The following is a 21,837-nucleotide window of genomic DNA, read 5'->3' as shown; positions in this document are numbered from 1 at the left end:
CCAATTACAGTCACCCATGCTCTGATTGTCTTGCCTTGACCAATTTGACCTGGGAGGGCAAGCCAAAGTGTTTTTTGAAAAGAAGTTGGGCCGGCTAGGAGTGTGACCCTACTACTGAGGAAGTGTGACCAGGCTAGGTGGTCACCCCTTTAGGTGACCCAGCGTTTTGTTTCTGGGTTTGCCACTTATTGTCAGTAAACTTCAGAGGTATTTGGCATTTGGCAGTTGTTTGTGGTTTGCAAAACTTTGTCCCTCCCAAATACATACTGAGGGAGATCAAGAATTAGAGCAATGATAAGTGACTCGCTGAGTTTCACTGTCATCTTGTACTAGCGGCAGCAAAGTAGCAAAAAAAAAATGTTTTGGCTAGAAGCAGAGTATCACAAGCTTTGCGTAAGTGGTTCATGGGTTGCTGCTAGTACAATACTGATGGTCAAACAGCCTTTTGTGGAAAAATACTTTCATGACTGTAGAACATGAACTTTTGAGCCTCAGCAGTGATTTTGTTAAAAATAGTCATGGTGAGTACTGGGGCTCATTTTGTGAAAAATCTTGAGTCCCAGTCTAAAACCATTGAGTCCAAATTCAAACAACAATGACTCCTAAATTGAAATTGCACACGACTTTATGCAACTACAGTTGACCAAAAGTTGAACCTCTCCACAACGGCTACCTTGGGGACAGAAGAAAGTGGCCTTTGTGGAGAGGTTTAAAGCAAGAGTCAATGTATGGACTGTCTGCCCCCCCCCCCCCCCCAAAAAAAAAAATGGCCGTTCTAGAGAGGTGGTGGTTGTGGAGAGGTAGCTGTGAGTAGAGGTTCAACTGTAGACAGTTAATCTGAAGACAGGCTCCAAAACTCCTCATTACAGTTTACTAAAATTAAAATGTAGTCCATCTATGTAAAGCACAAAAAAGACTAAAACAAATATGCATTGTTAAAGAACAGTCACAAAAACAGCAACCAAAATCACACGAACCGGATATCTACAAAACATCTTCAGATCATTCGCTCGCCCGGTGTTGGCGTGTGAATTATTTTATTAATTTATTTATTTACCAGCTTTTCTGGACACAGGCCTGCCCAGAGGGAATGGGTGCGAACGGGACTCAGGTCCCATGCGAGGTGCCATCCCTACTCAATCCCACAACCCGTAAAGGTTGACTACACCACCGGGGTCTACCACCCCTACTCTTCTCTAATAGTAATGTGGGTTCTTTTACGTCCCACAAGAACAAATCATTGAAAGTGCTGTGAGAAGGGACCTACTGTTTTTCGTCCTTATCCGAGAAGACTAGAAAGTCTAACCATTTGCAGATGTCATTACAAAGGCACCACTTTCTTCTCAGTTATTTAAAGACGCTGAGTATTGGTCCGGCCGGGGTTTGAACCCGCGACCTCCCGCTCGGCAGATTGGTGCTCTCCCAACTGAACTAACCGGGTGGCGGTTAATTTTGCGTCTTTGGGGATTTTTTTGCGTCAGGGACGCAGGACGCAGAGGTAACAAAATCACTGCCTTAGTAGTTCTAAAAGATCCTGTGAGCAAAAAAATCAGTTGAAACTTTTTTGATGCCCTCCTTGTCTTATTTTGGGGGGCAACTTTTTAAAGCCCCTTCCACTGCCATAATCCTGCGGTTGAAAAATAGTGAACTCCCTCAAAATCATCATAGTCCCCCTCTTCATAACTTATTTACGTTGCCTAGCGAGGGAGTAGGAACTGGGATTGTCGTAGTTTTACATATTCTGGGAAAATCATGGACTTGGGTCAGGACTGAGATTTTCTCACCAGCAATAAGGAGAACACTGAAGTGAATTAACGTTTTCCTTTTCTTGTGGTGGGTGACAACATTGTGTATACGAGTGCTAATGCATTCAAAGCCTCACTGAGAACTGGAATGAGTTGATTTCCATTCATTTGATGGCATCATAGTTAATTGAGTGGAATGGTTATGAAACCCGTCAGACTCCTTTGTTATATGTTTTTGTGGAACTGAAAGTGCACAACGTTCAAAAGAATTCCTATCATTTTGATTGTATTGACCAATAAAAACGTTGCATTAATTTATTCCGTAACAATTTGCCAACAGAAAACAAAGGATTGTGCACTTTCAGGGTGCTTCCAACATAAACTGCAGCACTGTTGTTTTTATCATTGATGTTTGCCGCTTTTCATAACCAGTCTCCTCTAATAACTATGATGGCATGGACTTGCAAGCTTTAGCTTCTCTCAAGAAAATTTTATTTTATCTTGCCTCCGGGGTTGGGCATCTGCATGCAATCATTTTTTAAAGTCTCATGGAATTTCTGGCCCCACTATAGCGCTTCTCACCTTATTGGAGGAAAAAACGATAAATACCTGGGTTTGGGGTAGGGACCCAGGGTAGGTAATGGGAATTGTCTGAACCATGAATATGCCAGAGAACAAAATGTTCGTCAAAATACCCAAATAGACAGGTCAGCGGGCACTTTACTCTTGACATTGCGTCTTGAATTCGCTGTAAGGCATGGAGGAGATTTTAAATCAGAAGTAATGAGCCCTAGAATGAAAAGCATGAGTGCCAAATTACCAAACCAAACTTCCCTTAAATTGAAAAGATAGCCAGCATTTCTCCATTCATTCTTAGACCGAACCATCATTTTAAATTTTGCCATCAGTCTGGAGACGAAACCCTATGGTGTTACCACCCAAGTGAAACCTCTTTGGTAGCCTTTTTGCATAGTGCTATGTATTTCTTAGTATTTAACCAAAAAAAATCTTGGACTTTTTCGTGAGTTTTTAAAATTCATTTTTTCAAACTTTATTTCATCAACATCCACGTTGAAAAAGGGAAAGAATACTCATTAAGCACTGCAGCGCCGTACTAAGAGGAAACCCCAAACGACCTAAAGCCCATATACATATCCAAAAGAAATTCGAAAATTAACCACGTAAAATCTAAAAAAACACTTTAACTTAAAATTTGCCGCAGAAGATGCTCTTCTGATATCACGAGGGAGACAATTCCATTCACCAGCTATTCTGTTCTTGAAACTAAATCTAAATAAATTAGTCCTTGAATAGAAGGTTAAAAGATTTGAAGTATCCATACTCCCCAATACAGATCACCTCGTAGAAATCGCTAGAAATCTAAATCTTAACTGAATTGTCACTGTTAGCAATTAAGTCAGGGAGAGCAAAAATACAATGTACCACTGAGGCGCATCTGACTGACGCAAAGACCGCGTGTGCGTGTGTGATAGAGAATTCCAGCACCTTCAACGTGTTTTCCCTTCAAATACGTAATAATCAATCCCACGTATGAATCAGCTATCTTTAATTTGCCTTGAGTATTATGCGCATTTTAATAGACAGAAACAGAAGCAGCTGTTCAAACTTACTACAGTGGCACCTCGATTTAACGAACCTCTATATAACGAAGTCCTCGGTATAACGAACGATTTTCTTTAGCCCGGCCAAAATTACAGTAAAATGTGTGGGAAAAGGACCTCTACATAACGAACCTCGATTTAACGAAATCCTCGTTATAACAAACAATCCAGAAACGCTAACATAAAATATACCTCGATAAAATGAATAAATTTCAACATGTGACCGAAGGATAGTAATTAATCATTACCTATATCTCGATATAACGAACATTTTGCTTGTTTTCCCAAAAATTCGCTAAATCGAGGTTTTGGATGTAACGAACAAATTTCCCCAGTCCCTTGAAACTTCGTTAAATCGAGGTTCCACTGTAAGGCCATGACTGACAAAATATTCTGAGAATATTATGCATGTGTAGACAAACTGAACATGAGTTAAGGTTGTTAATGTTTCAGTCGTGCAACGAAGTCAGACTAAATATTCCTAGTAGCCTTTAACATGTATGCCAAACAATTATACTCGGTTATTCAACAGAATTTCATATGATGTTTTGTAATTGAGACGGACTTTTGCACAAATTTTGATTTATCTGTTTAATACACTCTCAACGGTAAGTCAATGTGAACCAAAAACGACCCAAAAACGTTAGAGCTGTTTTTGAAATAAAAAAGGAAATACAAACGAATTCCTTTTTGTGTTTAAATTTTTAATACTCTCTGATAGAAGAAATAGATGCTTACTTTTTTGCCGACACGTTAAGTACGTTTTCCTTCTTCTAACCTAGCTTACTGCATGGGTCAAGTTGTTTTTATCCTTTTTGAACTTCATCTAAACTTGACAAGCCTTGGGAAACTCTGAGAACTCACCGTCACTCAGCCACCTGATTTCTACTTTTTTGAGGCTCCGTTTTTTCGTCCAATACTTTTAACAACCATGAAAGCTGTTCTCAAAGAAACCAAATAGAAGAAACTGCAATAAAAGCCGCGTCGCTGAAGAAGCTAGAAACTTGCAATATAAGGAGCCGATCCAGTAAATTCAGGAAGAGGTGGCCGGGACACTTGCCAGCTATATAGATACCTTTTATTTAGCTGAGAATTCTTTCAAAATAATAGAAAGTATCCCAGAAAGACGTAGAAAAAAGGGTGACCGCAGTCCTCTCGGCCCTACTCTCTGAAATCCGCCCATATTATATGGCTTACTAAAACCAAGGGAACAGGTCTAACACAGCTTCCCTGATGTCTCGGAGACGCCAGCAATATATCAGCGGATTTATCGCAGAATTTGCAGAAACCACTGTTCTCATAAGTTCAAAGAGAAGACGATTAGAAATCGTTGTGCCTTGAAAGACAATTACACCGGCTATGCATATGTAAGGTATATAGAAAAGCAATAGTAGAATGTAAACTGTAAACATTCCTAATACCGAAAGTTTATAACGCTTGGAGATAAGAGTTCGGTTCGGTGTTCTGAAAGAACGCTCAGTTTCTGACTGCAAAAAAATTTGTTTCTGGTGATGCCGTAAAATGAAGTAGATACGGCAAAAGCAATACGTTGTGACAAAAATACAACCCAAACCAACAGCAACTGTTATATTGGAGATAACCTTCGGATACCAGATCCACGGGACAAGAGCCAGGCCAGCGGAAAGCCAGGTGCAAACAAGTGCTTTTATGACCCTCTTATTTGTGACAAGTTGTTTATACCTGAGGTGAAGATACAGCGCCAGATATCGGTCGATACTCACAGCCGTGATACTTAACAGGGAGATACCACATAAATAAGTCGATAATACAGCAGCAACTTGCAAACTAACACAGGCCATGCTTATAAATCCTTGTAATTTTGCGGCGGTGTAGACAACAATGAATGGTTGCGCAAACAACCCAACTCCAAGATCCGAAAGCGCTAGAAAAAATAGTAGAATGTTTGAAGGAACTTGTAGTGTTGGTTTTCTCCAGATAGCAATTAAGATGACAAGATTCTCCAACGTAGTAACGATTGCTAAGATTATATTACATATCAAGTTTGCAATGTAGTACTCGAGAAAGTCTCCGGTTGCAAAGAAACGACTGTCCACATTGTAGCATGCTTTGTCAGTGAATGCACCTGTTCGAAGCAAAGTCGTGTTTTCAGTCGATAAGTTGAATTTTCCCAAAGCTTCCATTCCGTAATGCTTGACAAACAGAAGACCTTTAGTTTTTTTAAAGCTTAAAAGCGCTTTGAGGGGACAAATTATTGCGAATTTTACAGCAAAGCCAAGTCAATGTTAAAGAACTGAAGACTCATTTGAAAGGTTAAGAGTGCCTATTTCCCAATGCCTGAAGTTGACAAATATTACTAATTGGGTGGAAACTCACCAATCAAACACTGCCAACTTTAGTGACATCTTGTCTCATAATGTGCCTTGAAAATTGCGACCACCTTTTCTTCTTTGTTTCGAACTTCAAAAGACACCCTTAAAATTTGTTCTCAAATTAACAACTAGATAAGTCATTTGAAAATGCAAATGATTTTCAGCTCATATTTGAAATTTGAACGCGGCTGCGTACAACGTGACTAATTAATTGCCGAGTTAAGTTTCAAGAGAACATAAATAGCCACAACAGCATATATTCTTAAATCTCTTTAGTTTACTCAGCAATTGAAGCCGGAAAACAATTATTCTTTTTAATCAGTAAGGTATAACAGCCAGCAGGTAAAGTCAGTAAAGCAATCGGACCAAAAGTTTAGGTGATATTGTTTATTTTTTATATTTGAGTTTCGGCTTGTATCGTCCAATTGACTTAGAAACTGAGGACAGTCCTACTGAATTTTTAAGAGAGGGAATTATTCATTGTTTAGTTAAAAAAAACAAAAAACAAAAAAAAAACTGGTCACTGAATGAAATCATGGATAAAAGATTGGTATACGGTTCAGAAGTTCCTTTGATAAAAATAATCTTCCCAGTATAAGAACTGCCTCCTCCACTGGCTTTCTCAAGAATACGCAAGAGCTGGATGAAAGCGAGAAGCGCGGGAGGGGGGTGATGGGAATGAGCGTAGAGCGCCTGCCTGAGCGGGGATTGATTTTTTTCTCCCCTTCCCATCACTCTCTTTGTCCCCGCTTTCCTGAATAATTAACTCAAATATCCCCCAAAAGTGATCGCGAGCGACTGGAGACGAGGCAGATCTAAGCATATTTTTGCCACGACACAGTACAATGCCAAGCTATGCCATTTGTTTTAGGTGTGGGAGACAGAATGACCAACGCATACATACATACATACTTTATTAGTATTCCCCAGCGGGCTTTGCAATACTAAACAGCAAAGAACATTATAATAAAAAATGAATAAAATTATAAAAAGCGGTCATTAAATAAAATAGTTCTCTAGCAAGTGCGTTTTCAACTTTTTTTTAAATGATAACTGTTTAAAGTCTCTGTCTAAATTGTTCCAAATGTTGACTGCTCTATGGAGGAAACGTCGCTGTCCTGACTTTGTCTTACTTGGAAGAATATCAAGGGATTCTCTGTTTCTAGTGTTATGATAGTGAATAGACTTGCGTCCTTGGAGAGACTCACACAAATATGTGGGAGCTAGGCCCTTCATGCACCTAAATGTCATTACAGTGTCTCTGTAGTGGAGATGCTCATTTATCGGTTGCCATTTGATCTCGCGTAACGCAGGTGTTATGTGCTCAAATTTCGTGGTTTTTGTTATGATTCTACACGCGAAATTCTGAACAGCTTGAAGCTTCTTGATGTTTGTGGCAGTTGTGTTTGACCAAACTGTAGAGCAATAGAACAATTTGCTTAGGACTAGAGCGGAGATGATCGTGCACAGAGTGTCCCTATCAAAACTGTTCTTTACCCTGTTTATTTGACAACGTTTGGTTATGCACGATGAAGTAAGTTGATGGATGTGTTGGTCATGGGTTAAGTTGTTGTCTAGAATTATTCCGAGATCCTTGGCACTGGAGACAGGTGTGATCTCTTTCCCCAAGAAAGAGATCGAGATTTCGTTAGGAAGCGTGCGCAGTAGTTGTTGTGTTCCGACCATAAGGAACTTGGTCTTTTCAGGGTTGATTAGTAGTTGATTTTTACAGCACCATGCAGCCACTCGTCTTAAATCTTCTTCAAGAACACGTTCTGCAGACGCGGCATCCTTGACTGGAAAGGATAAGAAGATCTTAGAGTCGTCTACGTAGGACTCGAGATTGCATACTTGTGGAGCGAGAGGAAGATCACTGATATAAATACAAAACAAAAGTGGTGACAGTATGGCGCCCTGTGGTACGCCATGGGTGATAGGGAGGGGCGTAGATGTAGATGTGCCAATACGGACCACCTGAGTTCTATCAGTCAGGTAACTCTCAAGTTTTGTCGGCGGCAACAAGTCTCAGCTTCTGTAATAATATAGAATGGCTAATACTATTAAAAGCTTTTGATAGATCCAATAGTATCAAGGCTGACAGTCTCTTATTGTCCATAGCATCTAATAAGAAGTCGCAGATCATAATATTAAGAGCCTCTGTAGAGTGGTATTTACGATTACCACTTTGTTTACTAGGGAGGCCGTTAGGTTGTAAATACAACGTAACCGTTTGCTTTGACGATGGTAGAAGGTTACGCTAGGGTCTTTAAACGTAATAGCCAATTTACTGATCTATTTAGTTACAGGCGTAGGGGATTCTCCGCCCAATTTAGGGTAGGTGTAGCGCGAAGGTTCTTGAAGCCCTGACGCCATTTAATAAGTAAGATTGAAAATTGACACCCTAAAACCAACAAAAAAACAAACAAAAACAGCAGAAACAATAAATACAAAGAAATAACCCTTGAACAAATTTTCTTTTAGCTTTTATTACGATTGAAGGGCTCGTGAATCGTGATCTTGAGGGTATACCACCGCCCAGGTTAGCGTCATCTTATCCGCTGTGTGCTAAAGTATACTCGTATGCTTAGCAAATGCCATAGGCTAAAAACCTTGTTTTTCGTTTATCTTCGCCCTTTTTCTTAAATATCTTGCCAAGATTCCATTCAACCAATGGCTCAATAAGGTGGGAGTCATTGGTTCAATAATTGTTTGAGAATTTTCGGAATACTCGTAGTGAATAAATATTAAGGGTGTCTATCTTAAAAATTTGGGGAAATATTAGAATTAGGGCAGTTGTTTAGAACTGAAATTTGAAATGAATGATTAATAGACAACCACCGGGGGCCGGTTGCTCGAAGCCTGGTTAGCGCTAACCGTTGGCTAAGAAGTATCAAAATGTATAGGTTTCCATGGTATGTAACGCTGGTTAGCACTAACCATGCTTCGAGCAACCCGGGCCAGATAGTCAACATCCACAACAAGGTGCTCCTGAACCCAAAAGCGGACTCACCGGTTTATGGTTATACCTTTTTCTACTCCGCTTATTTCTCTCATCCTCAACTCAATTCCATTTCCCCTAAAGAGCAACCAGGAAGCCTCCTAAAAACGATTATTGACTTTATTTCATAAGATGCTTGAGTAGTTTGCTGAGGTCACGTAGTTATGCGACGCGTGCGTCAAGCAACTCAATGGACATCCCGCATATTTTCATTTCTGAAAAGAAAATATGCGGATGCAGGAATGAGCATTCAGTGAAATTTAGAATAATTTGAATATTTGGCTTATTCCCATCACGTTTCCGTCTGCTGGTAATTTTTTTTTAATCTATTCTTGCATTTGAATAAGTCTCGACTGAAATTCTATGTTTAGGAAAAATTCGAAGAAAAAAAGAAAGGAAACTAGTGTGGGCTTAGATGGAATTTTCTGGAGATGTCTGGGAAGAAATGAAATTTAATATTTTTTTCTGTTTGTGTAGGTTGAACTAACATGTATATTCATAACACTGGTAAATTTCCTTGTTCGCTGTTTCATTTTCCTTGAGATTAAGTTTCTCGTACGGTTGATTTTAATCGGAAATTGAACTTATTACTGAAGTGTACCACTGCGACCAGTTTCATTGTGTTTCAGCGTTTTATCTTAGTACAAGTAAATTCAACTTTAGTTAAGGATGAGTTATTGTTAATCGAAATTAAAAACAGTTAAATTAATGGGATTTACGAGTTAATTAACATACTTCTTAAGTTGTAGACTTTGGTCATTTGCTGTGGAGTCCAGCTGAACTCAGATTACATGATCATCTTGAACAATTTTTCGTTCCGGATAAAACTTCTCATGCCAAAATTCTAATGATATTTTTACAACAAAATTTCCAGTCCAAAGAATACAATGGTGTATGTTTGGAATATAAATTTGATTCAATAATGCCCCCCCCCCCCCAAAAAAAAAAAAGAAAAAAAAAAAAGAATACTAATGAAAGTTTAAATTGGAAGGCCATCCAAAAAGAGAGTGAAGAGTGAAGCCTGCAATTTGGCGACGAGAAACTTTTTATTGATTTTACTTTAAAAGTCGTATTACACCGTGTAAACACTGCCTTCATATGAATTCAAACACAATTTTAATATTATGCATCTACTCCACTATTTATTTTACTCCGCATTACGCAACTTGAAATCGAGAGAGAGAAATTTCTTTTGTGGGCGAGACTGGGGGCGTTTCTGTTTGTCATTATTATTATTAGACGACGGTATTGACAAGTTCACGGTGAATCACTTTGGTTTATTTATTTTGGTTCCATTTTTGACGACTTGTCTCACGTGGAAGAAGAAACGAAGCCAGATATTACCTTAACGTGGCCTTGAAGGAAATCAGTAATCCAGCGTGAGATGCACGTACAAAACATTTCCAGAAATGCGTCCAACATTACGAAAGAAGCCAACGAATGGGATGTAGAGAGCCTGTCATGTTATCATTTTAACTCCGTTCACTACAGTATAGGAGAGTCTTCGCTTGTTTGGTACATTATTAGTTTTGTTGTAAACGGCGTTGTCCAATCCATCGCTACAGTCATCAACTTGCTCATTCTTCTGGCTATTAGCAAGACCCCCTCACTCCATTCGCCGTCCAACACGCTCTTGTTCGGTCTAGCTCTGTCGGATCTTGGTGTTGGTTTAATTGTTCACCCCCTCTTTCTCCTGCATATGATTGGGAAGTTGGCGCGGAATAGAGACGTTTTCTGTCACGCTGGAATAGCCGCTGAAATAGCGGCAAACGCTTTGTGTATCATCTCGCTCCTAACTGTAACCGCTGTTAGCTTAGACAGGTATCTGGCCCTTCAACTCCACTTGCGATATAAACAGCTGATTACGATCAAGCGTGTCACTCTTGTTATTGGCTTCATCTGGGTTGCTGGAACTACTATTGGTTCTTTGTGGCTCTATAAACCTGAGGTGATAAAATTTGCTGCGATGGCGACGATTGCGATATGCCTAATGGCTGCCACATACTCTTATTTTAAAATATATCGCGCTGTTTCGCGCCATTACTTTTCTACTCTGGCCTTACAATGTTCGGTTCAACAATATCATGTCGATCAAGCAGTCAACCTGGCTAAATTTAAGGCACACGCACTGAGCACATTTTGGGTTTATTGTCTCATCATCGTGTGTTATTTTCCTTATTTTTGTGTGTTAATAGCCATAATGCGGAGTGGACTTTCAACGACAACGATATTTTGGTACGAGATGACGGCCATTCTCATTTTCATAAACTCTTTCCTTAATCCTTTGGTTTTTTGCTGGCGGTTACGAGAAATACGCCACGCCGTGAAGAAGTCTGCCCTGAATATTGTTTTAAGACTCTCGTGCAAAACTGAGTCAAGTAATTAATTCCCGTTCCAAACGATAACATCATCGTGTAGGTGGAGATGTGAGGGAGCGTACAAAACTTAAGCCCCCGGGGGGGGGGGGGGAGTACTTTCTAGTAATAGGCTAATGGGGATGTTAGCGAACAATTCTTGCAAGGACCACTTGGACAAACAGCAGCGAGGGATAGCCTGATCTTGTCGTAGATCAGGATCAGCATTATAAAATAACACTTAAAATTGAAGGCAAGGCGGATCGGACAGGGCGCTGCATTTTCATTGGAGGTTTGTGAAGTATTTTGAAAGTGGTTTTTAAGACGGATCTATCTTATCTTTAAAGTTTAGTTTTTGTTTCATTAAGTATTGTTTTGTCTACGTACTATTTTCCTGTTTTGATCTTTTGTTTTTACTTGTACTTGAATTTATGCTTAGCTCGCGAATTTACTTATTGCCATAATAGGAATGTTTTTCGCTTGTCGTTGTCAGATGTTAGTTTTTTAAAGGTTGTTGTGTTTGTGGTGTTAGAGCCGACCTTGGTTCTTAGGTACTTGTCAGTTGCCACTGTGCGTAGGCTAATCTATTCCCTAAAAATAGCAAACCTGTTGCAATGTTAGCGATAAGATATTCAATACTGAAGGTCTCCCGGTCAGCTAACCCAAAAATGTCCAGCTTTGGCTTTAAAAACCGCTACTATACTTGCACTAGTAAGTAGAAAAGAGTTAGAAGAGTTGGAAGATTAAGATTGTTAGCAGAAGTCGAAGACGAATAGAGGCCAAGATGTAAATCAGATTACTGATACCTCATCGTGTAGCGAGCGAGTTGCTCGAACACACCCCCACATATTTTGATGGAGAACCCGTTATTTTGGTGAAGAATTCGGAGTCTAGTCTGTTTGAAGTATTGTCACAAAAATTAATTTCTCATTTTGAATCAAATGTAACTCTATGGCAATTGAGGCAAAAATTAGAAGAACGTCGTCAGTTGTTAGGGGAGACTGTTGCCGATTACCGTTACGATATTCTTTCATTCTGCTCTCGTCTATATTTACCTAACAGTGAATGGCTCTATTGTTTTGTACGAGGTCTAAGACCTGAGATACGTGGCCACGTTATTTTGCAACAACCAACTGATGTGGACTCCGCTTTGAATTTTGCGAGATTAAAAGAATTAGTTACTCTTGGTAAATCGAAAAATGGTCAAGAAATTGAGGAATGTTAAGAGTTAAAGTCTAATCCCTCAAAAGAGGATATTAAACAATTTGTGAGAGATGAATTAAATGTATGGACTGAAACTTCCAAAAATAATGAAAAATATCGTATTCATCGGAAATTTCAATCATGCACTTTCCCTACCCGTTGTGGAATCATTATTTTTGGTAAAAAGCCAAAATTCGACAGATTTAGAAATTTCAAACCTAATTTTAAACGCCTGCCTCGGAGAAGCAATGTGCAAAATGTTTGTAACTAGGGAAAAATTGGCGCTCAGTTAAACTGGCTGGCACCCCTATCGTGTTTGGTAGTGAACCCGTGATGGGGTGCTTGAAAGTTCAACAAGTAATAACCATTCTTCCGTCGGATCTAGTTATGATAAAGGTGCTTTCGGTAACTCTGGGAATTCGGCCGAAAGTGTTACTAAAAAGAATGTTCAAGAATTTAGTCATGTTTTGTCTAATCCCTGTGAGCCTGTTATCTCTTCAGACTCTAAAATGTTTGAACCTCAAGTTGCCGTCACATGTCAACACGGGTGTTCTCAAGAGGGCCAGCCTCAAAACGTCCCTAATGAAAATATTATGTTTGGAGTTATTAAGTACCTTTCTCAGGTCATAACAAAATTTGATGATGTAATCGCCGGCTCGTCGCCAAATGAAAAAGAAAATGCTCATTCGCCAAATGTACCTATGTTTTCTCCTAAAAGTGAAGTCATTTATGAGAAGTCTTTAAGTGAAACTTTATCTCGCGAAGTCAGTATAAAAAAAAATTAAAAAACAAGAACAGTTGGCGCCTGAGTCTAAAAATGAAGAAAATTTGGAAGTAAATATCGTTGGGACTAAAAATAATTATGTTTGTTGTGAGTGCCGTGGCTTATCTGTCGCAAGTAGCCCAGAGACAAGGGCATATGTGACTGACCTGACTGACTGGGTTTCTTTCCGTGCCATATCCAGTAAAATTGATTCTATTCATCCTTTCGAGAGTGACCATTTTAATGTAAGTGTAACAATAAAGGGAAATAGCTATCGTGCTCTCCTTGACACAGGAGCAGCTGTAACAGCAATTAGTTCTCAAGTTTGGGACAAGTATCTTAGTCACAAAAATTGTTGTTTAGATTCCTCGTCGACTAGTTGTGTAACGACTGTAAGTGGTTCCCCTCGTAGTGTTCTTGGTAAAGTATGGCTCAATTTTGTTATTAAGTCTGATGTTTTTCTTTTGAAGCCTATGTTATCAAAGATTTAACTCATGACGTTGTTTTGGGCAGAGATTTACTTAAAAAATATTGTTCGATAATTGATTTTATGGAGAACATCATTGAATTTTCCCACCCCGAGGATCCACTCCCCTTTGCTAATAGTTTTGGTGATGATTTGGATAAGTTTTTGATAATTGTATTTTGTCAGTGCATGCTGATAATTCTTTTACTTTTCCCGCTCAATCAGAAGTCGTTGTCGTTGATAGATAGTAAGGGTGCGTTCCTTTGGGATGATCCGGATCAGGATCAGTGATCCGAGATCACTCGGATCACGGTTGATCAAATGAACCGAAGAATCCTTGTCCAGAGTGCATTCATCATCTCGGATCACTGATCCTGATCCAGATCATCCCAAAGGAACGCTCCCTAAGTTCAATGCCGAAAGGTGTAAACACCAGTGCCAGTGAAATTTATGGATTGGTCACGCCTAAGTCTGATTTGCCTCACCGCTACTCAGTTTTTGGAGCGTGAGAGCTCGTAAAGGTTTCTGGTGATGCAATTGTTCCTGTTAGGGTGGTAAACCTTTCCGCTCAACTAGTTAAAATTTTTCGTGGGACAAAATAGCAGATTTTGAGTGTGTTGATAATGATTTAGCCACATTTGAGATTGGCAAAAATTCCCCTTCTTATGTTGAACATAAGCCTTGAGATGATCGGCAACAGCCAAAAGATTATTCAGAGTTTCCTGATTTGTCGAATAGTATTCTGAATGATGATGAAAAAGTAAAATTTAAGAATTTGTTTAATAAACATCGTAATGTTTTTGCTTTTCCTGGGGATCAGTTAGGTAGAAAATCCCTTGTACAGCATGGCATTAATGCTGGTGATGCTATGCCTATTAAGCAAAGGCCGTGTAGAGTATCTCCTGATGTTAAGAAAGAGATTAACCGTCAGGAGGACGAAATGCTTGAGAAAGGAATAATTCAAGAGTCTGTCTCCCCTTGGAGCTCTCCAGTTGTTTTGGTAAAAAAGAAGGATGGATCATATAGATTTTGTGTTGATTTTCGTAAAATTAATAAAGTCACTAAAGTAGATAGCTTTCCAATGCCTTTAGTTGCTGATGCGCTAGATTCTTTGGCTGGTGCAAGCGTGTTTTCCACGTTGGATCTCAAAACTAGATTTTGGTAGGTACAAATGCCCCAGGATTCGCAACAGAAGACAGCCTTTGCTACGCAGAACGGCCTTTATGAATTCTGACAATTCCGTTTAGATTAGTGAATTCAGGAGCCAGTTTTCAAAGACTTATGGGTCATATTTTGAGAGTCTTAGGATACCATTTTGCTTTGATTTACATCGATGATATAATCATTTTCTCTAAGTCTGTAGATGAGCACTTAGTCCATTTGGAGGAAGTTTCTAGACGGTTGTGACGCTAATGTTAAGTTGAATCCAAAGAAATGGAGTTTCGTTAAACAAAGAGTAGAGTATCTTGGTCACGTAATTACGCCAGAAGGCATTAGTCCCAACCCAGACAAAGTAAGGGTGGTTCAGGAATTCCCCACCACCATAAATTTGAAGGAATTGAGGAGTTTCGTAGGTCTTGCTAATCATTACAGACGTTTTGTAAGAGGCTTTACAAATATTGCCAACCCTTTGAATCCTTTGACAAAGAAGAACGTTCCTTTTGTTTGGACTGTAGCTTGTGCTGAGGCTTTTGACAAGCTTAAGCGTAACTTGGTTTCTGCACCCATTTTGGCATATCCTAATTTTCGGGAACCATTTTTGCTGTTAGTTGATGATAGTGCCACTGGTATTGGTTTTACCTTGGCATAAATTCAAAATGGAAAAGAAGTATTCATTGTTTACAATGGTCGTGGTTTGAATAAGGCAGAGCAAAAATATAGTACCACAGAAAGAGAAGCTCTCGCATTAGTTGGGGGTATAAAGAAATTTCAGCCTTATTTACACAATCATAAGTTTACTGTTGTTACTGATCATAGCTCTCTTTGTTGGTTAATGAATGTTAAAGATACTTCCGGTCGTCATGCAAGATGGGCCTTACTTTTGCAACAATTTGACTTTAATATTGTTCATCGCCCTTGTAGAATCCATGGTAATGCTGTTTGTTTGTCTAGACGTCCACATGATTCTTGTGAAATAAGTTCGCTCAATAAAGAAGAACCTCAAACGCCCCACACTCAAGAAATGTAAAGAAGAGATCCTGAATTAGCTGCAATGATTGATTTTCTAGAGAATGATATCCTACTTACTAAGGATAAAGATGCACGCAAGATTTTACTTGCGATAATTTTTATATTGGTCAAGATGGTTTGCTTTACCACATTGATTTCAATCGAAGGCGTAATGCTCGTGAATCTTTTTCTCAGCTTGTTTTCCCAGCTGCATTACGTTTTGAAATTCTCTCTAATGTACGTGATCATATTGCCGGTGCTAATTTTGGCTTGAACAAAACTTTAACCAAACTTATTGGAAAGGTATGTTTAAAGATGTAGAAAATTGGGTTAAGTCTTGCGTGGAGTGTTCAATAGGGAAGTCTCCACGAAGTTCGAAAACGGCACCCTTATTTCTGATTCCCATCGAGGGTGCATTTGACAGAGTGGCTGTTGATGTTTTAGTTACTTTTCCACCTTCTAGTAAAGTCAGTAGGTATATTGTAGTTTTTAGTGATTATTTAGCTCGTTGGTTCGAAGTTTTCCCAGTCCCTAGTGTCGAAGCAGCTGTTTTTGCACATCTTTTGATTGATGAAATTATTTCTAGACATAGGGCACTACGTGTGTTGCTATCTGACAGGGGAACTAACGTTTGTCTAAGGTCGTTTCACAAGTTTGTAAAATATTTCCAATTCAATAGGTCAATATTTCTAGTTGTCACCCACAGACTGATGGTCTTGTAGAAAGGTTCAACTCTACCTTTTGTCAGTCTTTGTCAATGTACCTTTCCAAAAACCAGAAAGATTGGGACCAGTTCATACCGCTTATTTTGTTTGCGCATAGGACTTCTGTTCTAGATGCAATTAAGGATTCTCCTTTTACGTTCTTTGTGGGCGGGAGCCACGTTTGCCAAGTGACGTTAAGTATTTGCCCCCTGTGGTTGCTGACTTAGGCACTTCGGTCCTTGACTATCGAAATCGTGTTGTCGAAAAAGTCGAATTGGCTCAAAATTTAGCGAGAGAAAATTTACAACGTGCACAACAAAAAATGAATGATTATTACGATCAAAAGACAAAAGAACCTGTTTTTGAAGTTGGACAACGTGTTTGGGTTTATACCCCGAGAACTAGAAAAGGATTATCCTAAAAGTTAATGCATAACTGGTTGGGTACATACAGAATTGTTGAGAAATTGTCAACAGGGTTTTTTAAGTTGCGCACGATCACCGATAAAAAAAGTTGCTTTTTCGTGTCACGCGAATCGTATGAAACCGTTTGTTGATTCAAATTTGAGAACAATTGACCCTCCTCCTTTTGAAGCCGTACATCAATGAATCTGATATTCCAAAAGATTGTTCTGAGCCAATTTCGGCCGAAGCGAATCCTAAAGGTACTGACTTAAACCCCAGTTAGTATTGAGATGCCACTGTCCCCACAGCTAATTTTCAACTTGCACTCGGGTTTTACCTTCTGCTACCACCGCGTGAATTCACACAAAAATACCACAATGTATGGCCGTTGGTAAGAAATTTTAGGCCTAGGCCAAACGTCGAACCTTTCATGAGACGAACGAAACTCTAATTTGAGTTGACCTAAGGTAAGATCGTCTGTTGGATCAGACGTAGAAACTCAGACATGATCAGACCAGAAAGCAATTTTAATTGGCAAGTAATACATTTTCTCCCGAATGAGGCTAAATACACATTCTCACACAAATTTTTAATTTATTAGTTTAGTTCGTCGCATGTGAAGATCGTCAGACGTTCTGTCCGTCTGAAGCAAACGGATGGAACGTGTTTGACGATCGAAACTCATTTAGACGAACTGTCTGAGCTAGCCAGACGTCGAACTTTTCATGAACCTAACTCACTAAGTTTGGTTCGTCTCATGAGAAGCTTGACGACTGGCCTGGGCCTTAGTTATCGTTCCTATGTACGATTCTAATAATTTAATTTCTTTGTTTGGTTTATTCAATTTGTTTGGTTGAACAGACTTATTAGGGCGCTTTCGAAACACAGTAGACACCCTCGAATAAGAACCTACCTTTTTGAAGTCTGGCAAAATAGGTTCTTGTATTTTGGGGAACTTATTGGCAATTTAGGCTAAGTAGGTTCTTAATTTTTGTGAAGGAGATAATAGATTGTTGTTTACCAGAAGAATAAACGAACTTGGGTTTGGTCCTTATATATACATTATTTATTCACAACTGTATTATTGTTATCATTACCCTAACAAAGGTGATTACAGAATTTATATGCAGTGTTAACTCTATAACAAGACATGTAACAAGTAAGTAAATAAAATAGGAAAGTGAATGGAATGAGCCAAAAATTGTCTAAAAAGACTTTTTAGCGTTCAAAGATTCACTGTAGCTATATCCAAAGAGTTAAATTATCAATCTCAACTAAGTTACACTCCTTGGTTAAATTATATATCATAATTTAGCTGTAACCCACGTATAAGAAACTGCTTGATCTTGCTTGGCTTCAGCAGGACCCCAGGTAGGTGAGATAACCCGCTTAGGTAAAAAAATAACCCTCCTTTACATGTAATCTTACAACCCCGCCACCCCGGGGTGTACATTCTCAAGATTATTGAATGATCGCTAAGCACGTAAACAAGAAAAATGCTGGCAAACCTCGTGTTTAGGCGATTAATGCTCTTCTACACTCACGTGCTGCTCTTGCTGCAACCTTCAGTGCTGTGGCTTTCTATTGCTGCCTTTAATGATGGTGCAAAGCCACCGCCAAAATGAACTTTGCTCGAATTTGATGTATTGCGAATCCGACCCCGGCTAGGCGGGTTACCCCACCTTGAAACGTTTGCATGGCAGAATTTGACCCTGGCTGAGAGGGTTACCCGGTCTAGCAGACTCGGCTACCCGCCTAGGCGGGTCATCCCACCTATCATGTAAACGTGATCCAAGTAAAATGAGAGATTATATGGACAGGCGGGTTACCCCACCTAAGCGGGTTACCTCACCTACCTGGGGTCCCCCACCTCTATGTAAACAGACCCTTAATCTACAAGATTCGCGGGTGTTTACTGTATGCATAAGTCTTTTCTCGAAATTTTGACCAAACCCCATCACTGACTTGCATACCATTTAAGAATAAACTAATGTGACTCGAAAGTCCTGATAAGTCTTTTCTCGAAATTTTGTCTTAAACTTATAATGCTATCCACTGGATAAATCTTTATCCAGTGGATAACGCAGTTGGTTTCCCTAATACTTATCCGTTGGATAGTGATTTATCCGGTGGATAGTGCTATCCAGCATATGAAAAACCGGACTGGAAAGTCCTGATAAATAATAGCCAGTCTTGACAAATGGTTATAAGCGCCCCAAGTCATCTTGGCCTGGCCTCTTTGAAATTCAAAGCATTCAATTTATCACCAATTTATACCATTGTTGGCAGTAATCATGCTCTCTTTTCAGTATTTGCTCGGAGCCTCCGCCCGATATTGGTTTAATTATGAAGACAATAATGCTGAATCAATCTTAGTCAAAACATGCCTTTCCAGGATTGGTCTGTCGACTTAATCCGTGTTTCTTCTTAAACAAATACATTGTGATCTGCCTTCTTAGTTAATTGAAAGGTATTCCCATGTCCCAGATGATTGTATTGTAAAACTCGTAAAACTTCCTCTATGCAGACCCCACAAATTTTAAAAGTACGAATGGAATAAAACAACAATTTTCACTTTTTGAATCATAACATCCGCTACAACTTTAAACTATTACTCTCGGTTTCTGAGTTAATGCTTGCCGCCGGCAGAAATCATTGGATTCTGATTTTCACCTTGAAGAACTAACCAATTGTGAACTGATCGTCACTTTAATAACTTACTTGTCAAATAATACGTTCTTCATTTTAATTTCCGTTTCCTCGCAATGTGAATTTGTGTTGTTTTGTGTGTGTACTTTTGAAAGGCATATCGTTTTATGGTGTACTTTGCCCGAAGAACCGTCGATATAGAAGCTGATATTGAGTGTTTTCAGGCCAACGCCAATCATCGAGCAGCTGCTTTTGTTAAGTCAGTTGACATCTATGATTGGATTATTTGCTATACTCTCTCGCTTTAGGTCTTCACGTTGCATCTTCTGGTAAGACATGATCAGATAAATCGAAAATCTGGTTTATCGTTTGCATTTCCGATCGTTAAAGTGCATTAGTTCTGTTCTCCAAAGTGTGTTTTTTGTCAAGTCAGCATCACTCTCTTGCACCATAAAATCCAAAACGGGCCTGCGGAAGTCCAAAAAGACCAAAAAAAATTAAACTTGTTCACGAACGAAATCGGTGCCAAGGGGAGCGAGTTTAAGATGGCCGTTTCGACTGAAGATGAACTCAACGACGGACTAATTTGTTATCATTTTACTGATATACACTTCAATCTTGGCGAATCTTCGCCCGCTTGGTACATTTTCACCTGCGTCGTGAACGCCGTGTTTTCCGTAATTGCGACGCTGTCTAACTTACTTGTTTTGGTAGCCATTTACCGGGCTCCTTCCCTACATACTCCGTCAGGGACTCTTTTATTTGGTCTAGCGCTTTCCGATCTCGGTGTGGGCTTGATAGTACATCCACTGTTTTTCTCGCAAATATTGGCCAAAGTCATTCGAAACAAGCCACTGTTCTGCGAAGCTGGAATCTCAGTGGAAATCACCGCTAACGCTTTGTGCATTGTATCGCTTCTAACGGTTACCGCTGTTAGCTTGGACAGGTATCTCGCTCTCCGTCTTCACTTGAGATACAAAGAACTCATCACTATCAACCGCGCAATTTTAGTTCTCGTTTGCGTTTGGTTGTTCAGTTCACTGTTTGGCTCGTTGTGGTTATGGAAGCATGAGGTTATAAAAATAGTGGCGATTGTTATCATAACTGTGAGCTTATCTATAGCTTCCTTTTCGTACTTTAGTATTTATCGCGTAGTGGTCCACCATCGATCCGTCATTCACGTTCAACGCAATCGAATTTTGTCTTTTCAAAAAGCTGACGAAGAAGAAATAAATGTGGCTAGTATCAAGAGGCAAGCAATAAGTACATTCTGGGTTTACTGCATCCTCGCTGTGTGTTTTACACCATACATGTGCACGGTTGCGGTGATCGAAGCCGAAGGGATCTCAACTGAGTCGCGGATATCTTACGAAATAACAGCAACTTTGATATTTATTAATTCTTCCCTCAATCCTCTTATTTATTGTTGGCGCTTGAGAGAAATCAACGATGCCGTCAGGCAGACATGGAGAAGTTTAATCAGCTGATAGCCGGTCAGAAAAACTGGTAGAGTTCTAAGGACGCTATTTAACCTCTTGTAGAAACCTCCGCAAAAATCCGCGTGCAATTCTATTGCAACATTGAACATGTACATGGAATTTCCCCACTGTTTTTTTTTGTAACTTTTCCTTTAATATGAACTTTAGAAACATTAGCGTTATATAAATATATCTTAATCCATACTAGAAATCTCGCTGTTTGGTTTGGTTTGTTCCTTGCTTATTCAAATTCCATGGAAATTTTAATATTCTTTTCCATCAATGATAAATTCGTGCTTAACGTATAAAAATGAATGTAAAGCAAATAAAAATGAAGAAAGTTAGGTTAACTATTCAGCTGTTCAATTTTGTGGAGTTCCTCGCACAGACAATCAGGCGGGGACATTTTATCAGATAGCCTAAACTTGTGGAAATATTTTACCTCTGAATCCTGTAAAAATCATGACGGATGATCAAGATAACCTGTCAGTGAGAGTATTTTTTCTTTAGAAAGTTTTATTCTCTCAACCATGTTTCTCGTTATCGGCAATAACCTTGGAAATATCTCGCTCTGTAATTAAGCAACAATGGTAAGCAGCCTAACTTCGAAATTAGTGATAAAACAGCTGTCGGACGTGTCTCACTTATATAAGTTGCGTTTCGGACTTGAGCTCTCGTTCGATCTGATGTGACAGGTTTTGTTGGCTTGTTAAGATGTAGCTTCTAATATGCTTTTTTTAAATTTAATTTGATTCAACTGTACGCACAAATCGTCTTATTAAGCCCCACAAAGGCTTGTTTTTTTTTTTTTTAAAAAAAAAAAACAACAACAACATTTTACTTCCAACAATCGCCAGAATAAAATTCCTAAAAAATCTCCTTTTGTGCAATTAATACTGTGCAAAGTTCACCTAAAAAAGGCAGTTCATTT

At 39.2% G+C, this 21,837-nt stretch overlaps 3 protein-coding genes across 3 annotated transcripts; 2 read left to right on the top strand and 1 right to left on the bottom strand.

Moving 5' to 3' along the window:
- Positions 1-4,563: 4,563 nt before the first annotated feature.
- LOC140934305 (adenosine receptor A2b-like) lies at positions 4,564-5,561 on the bottom strand. The gene has a single exon (XM_073383957.1). It carries the CDS (start codon positions 5,527-5,529, stop codon positions 4,564-4,566), a length of 966 nt encoding a protein of 321 aa, XP_073240058.1. The 5' UTR covers positions 5,530-5,561.
- Positions 5,562-9,962: 4,401 nt separating this feature from the next.
- LOC140934973 (melanocyte-stimulating hormone receptor-like) lies at positions 9,963-11,163 on the top strand. Its single transcript, XM_073384526.1, has one exon. It carries the CDS (start codon positions 10,101-10,103, stop codon positions 11,100-11,102), a length of 1,002 nt encoding a protein of 333 aa, XP_073240627.1. The 5' UTR covers positions 9,963-10,100; the 3' UTR covers positions 11,103-11,163.
- An 8,579-nt stretch (positions 11,164-19,742) lies between these two features.
- On the top strand, positions 19,743-21,318 carry LOC140935030 (neuromedin-U receptor 2-like). Its single transcript, XM_073384567.1, has one exon. The coding sequence runs from the start codon at positions 19,974-19,976 to the stop codon at positions 20,913-20,915; it is 942 nt and encodes a 313-aa protein (XP_073240668.1). The 5' UTR covers positions 19,743-19,973; the 3' UTR covers positions 20,916-21,318.
- Positions 21,319-21,837: the final 519 nt, after the last annotated feature.

The sequence above is a fragment of the Porites lutea genome, chromosome 4 (assembly GCF_958299795.1).
Source record: "Porites lutea chromosome 4, jaPorLute2.1, whole genome shotgun sequence".
Taxonomy (NCBI): domain Eukaryota; kingdom Metazoa; phylum Cnidaria; class Anthozoa; order Scleractinia; family Poritidae; genus Porites; species Porites lutea.
Note: the sequence above shows the minus strand (reverse complement) of the source record. Positions and strands in the feature narration are given on the sequence as shown.

Bases quoted from the DNA above. Each gene is read 5' to 3' on its own strand.
- LOC140934305 (XM_073383957.1), bottom strand. From the start codon at position 5,529: ATGGAAGCTTTGGGAAAATTCAACTTATCGACTGAAAACACGACTTTG.
- LOC140934973 (XM_073384526.1), top strand. From the start codon at position 10,101: ATGCACGTACAAAACATTTCCAGAAATGCGTCCAACATTACGAAAGAA.
- LOC140935030 (XM_073384567.1), top strand. From the start codon at position 19,974: ATGGCCGTTTCGACTGAAGATGAACTCAACGACGGACTAATTTGTTAT.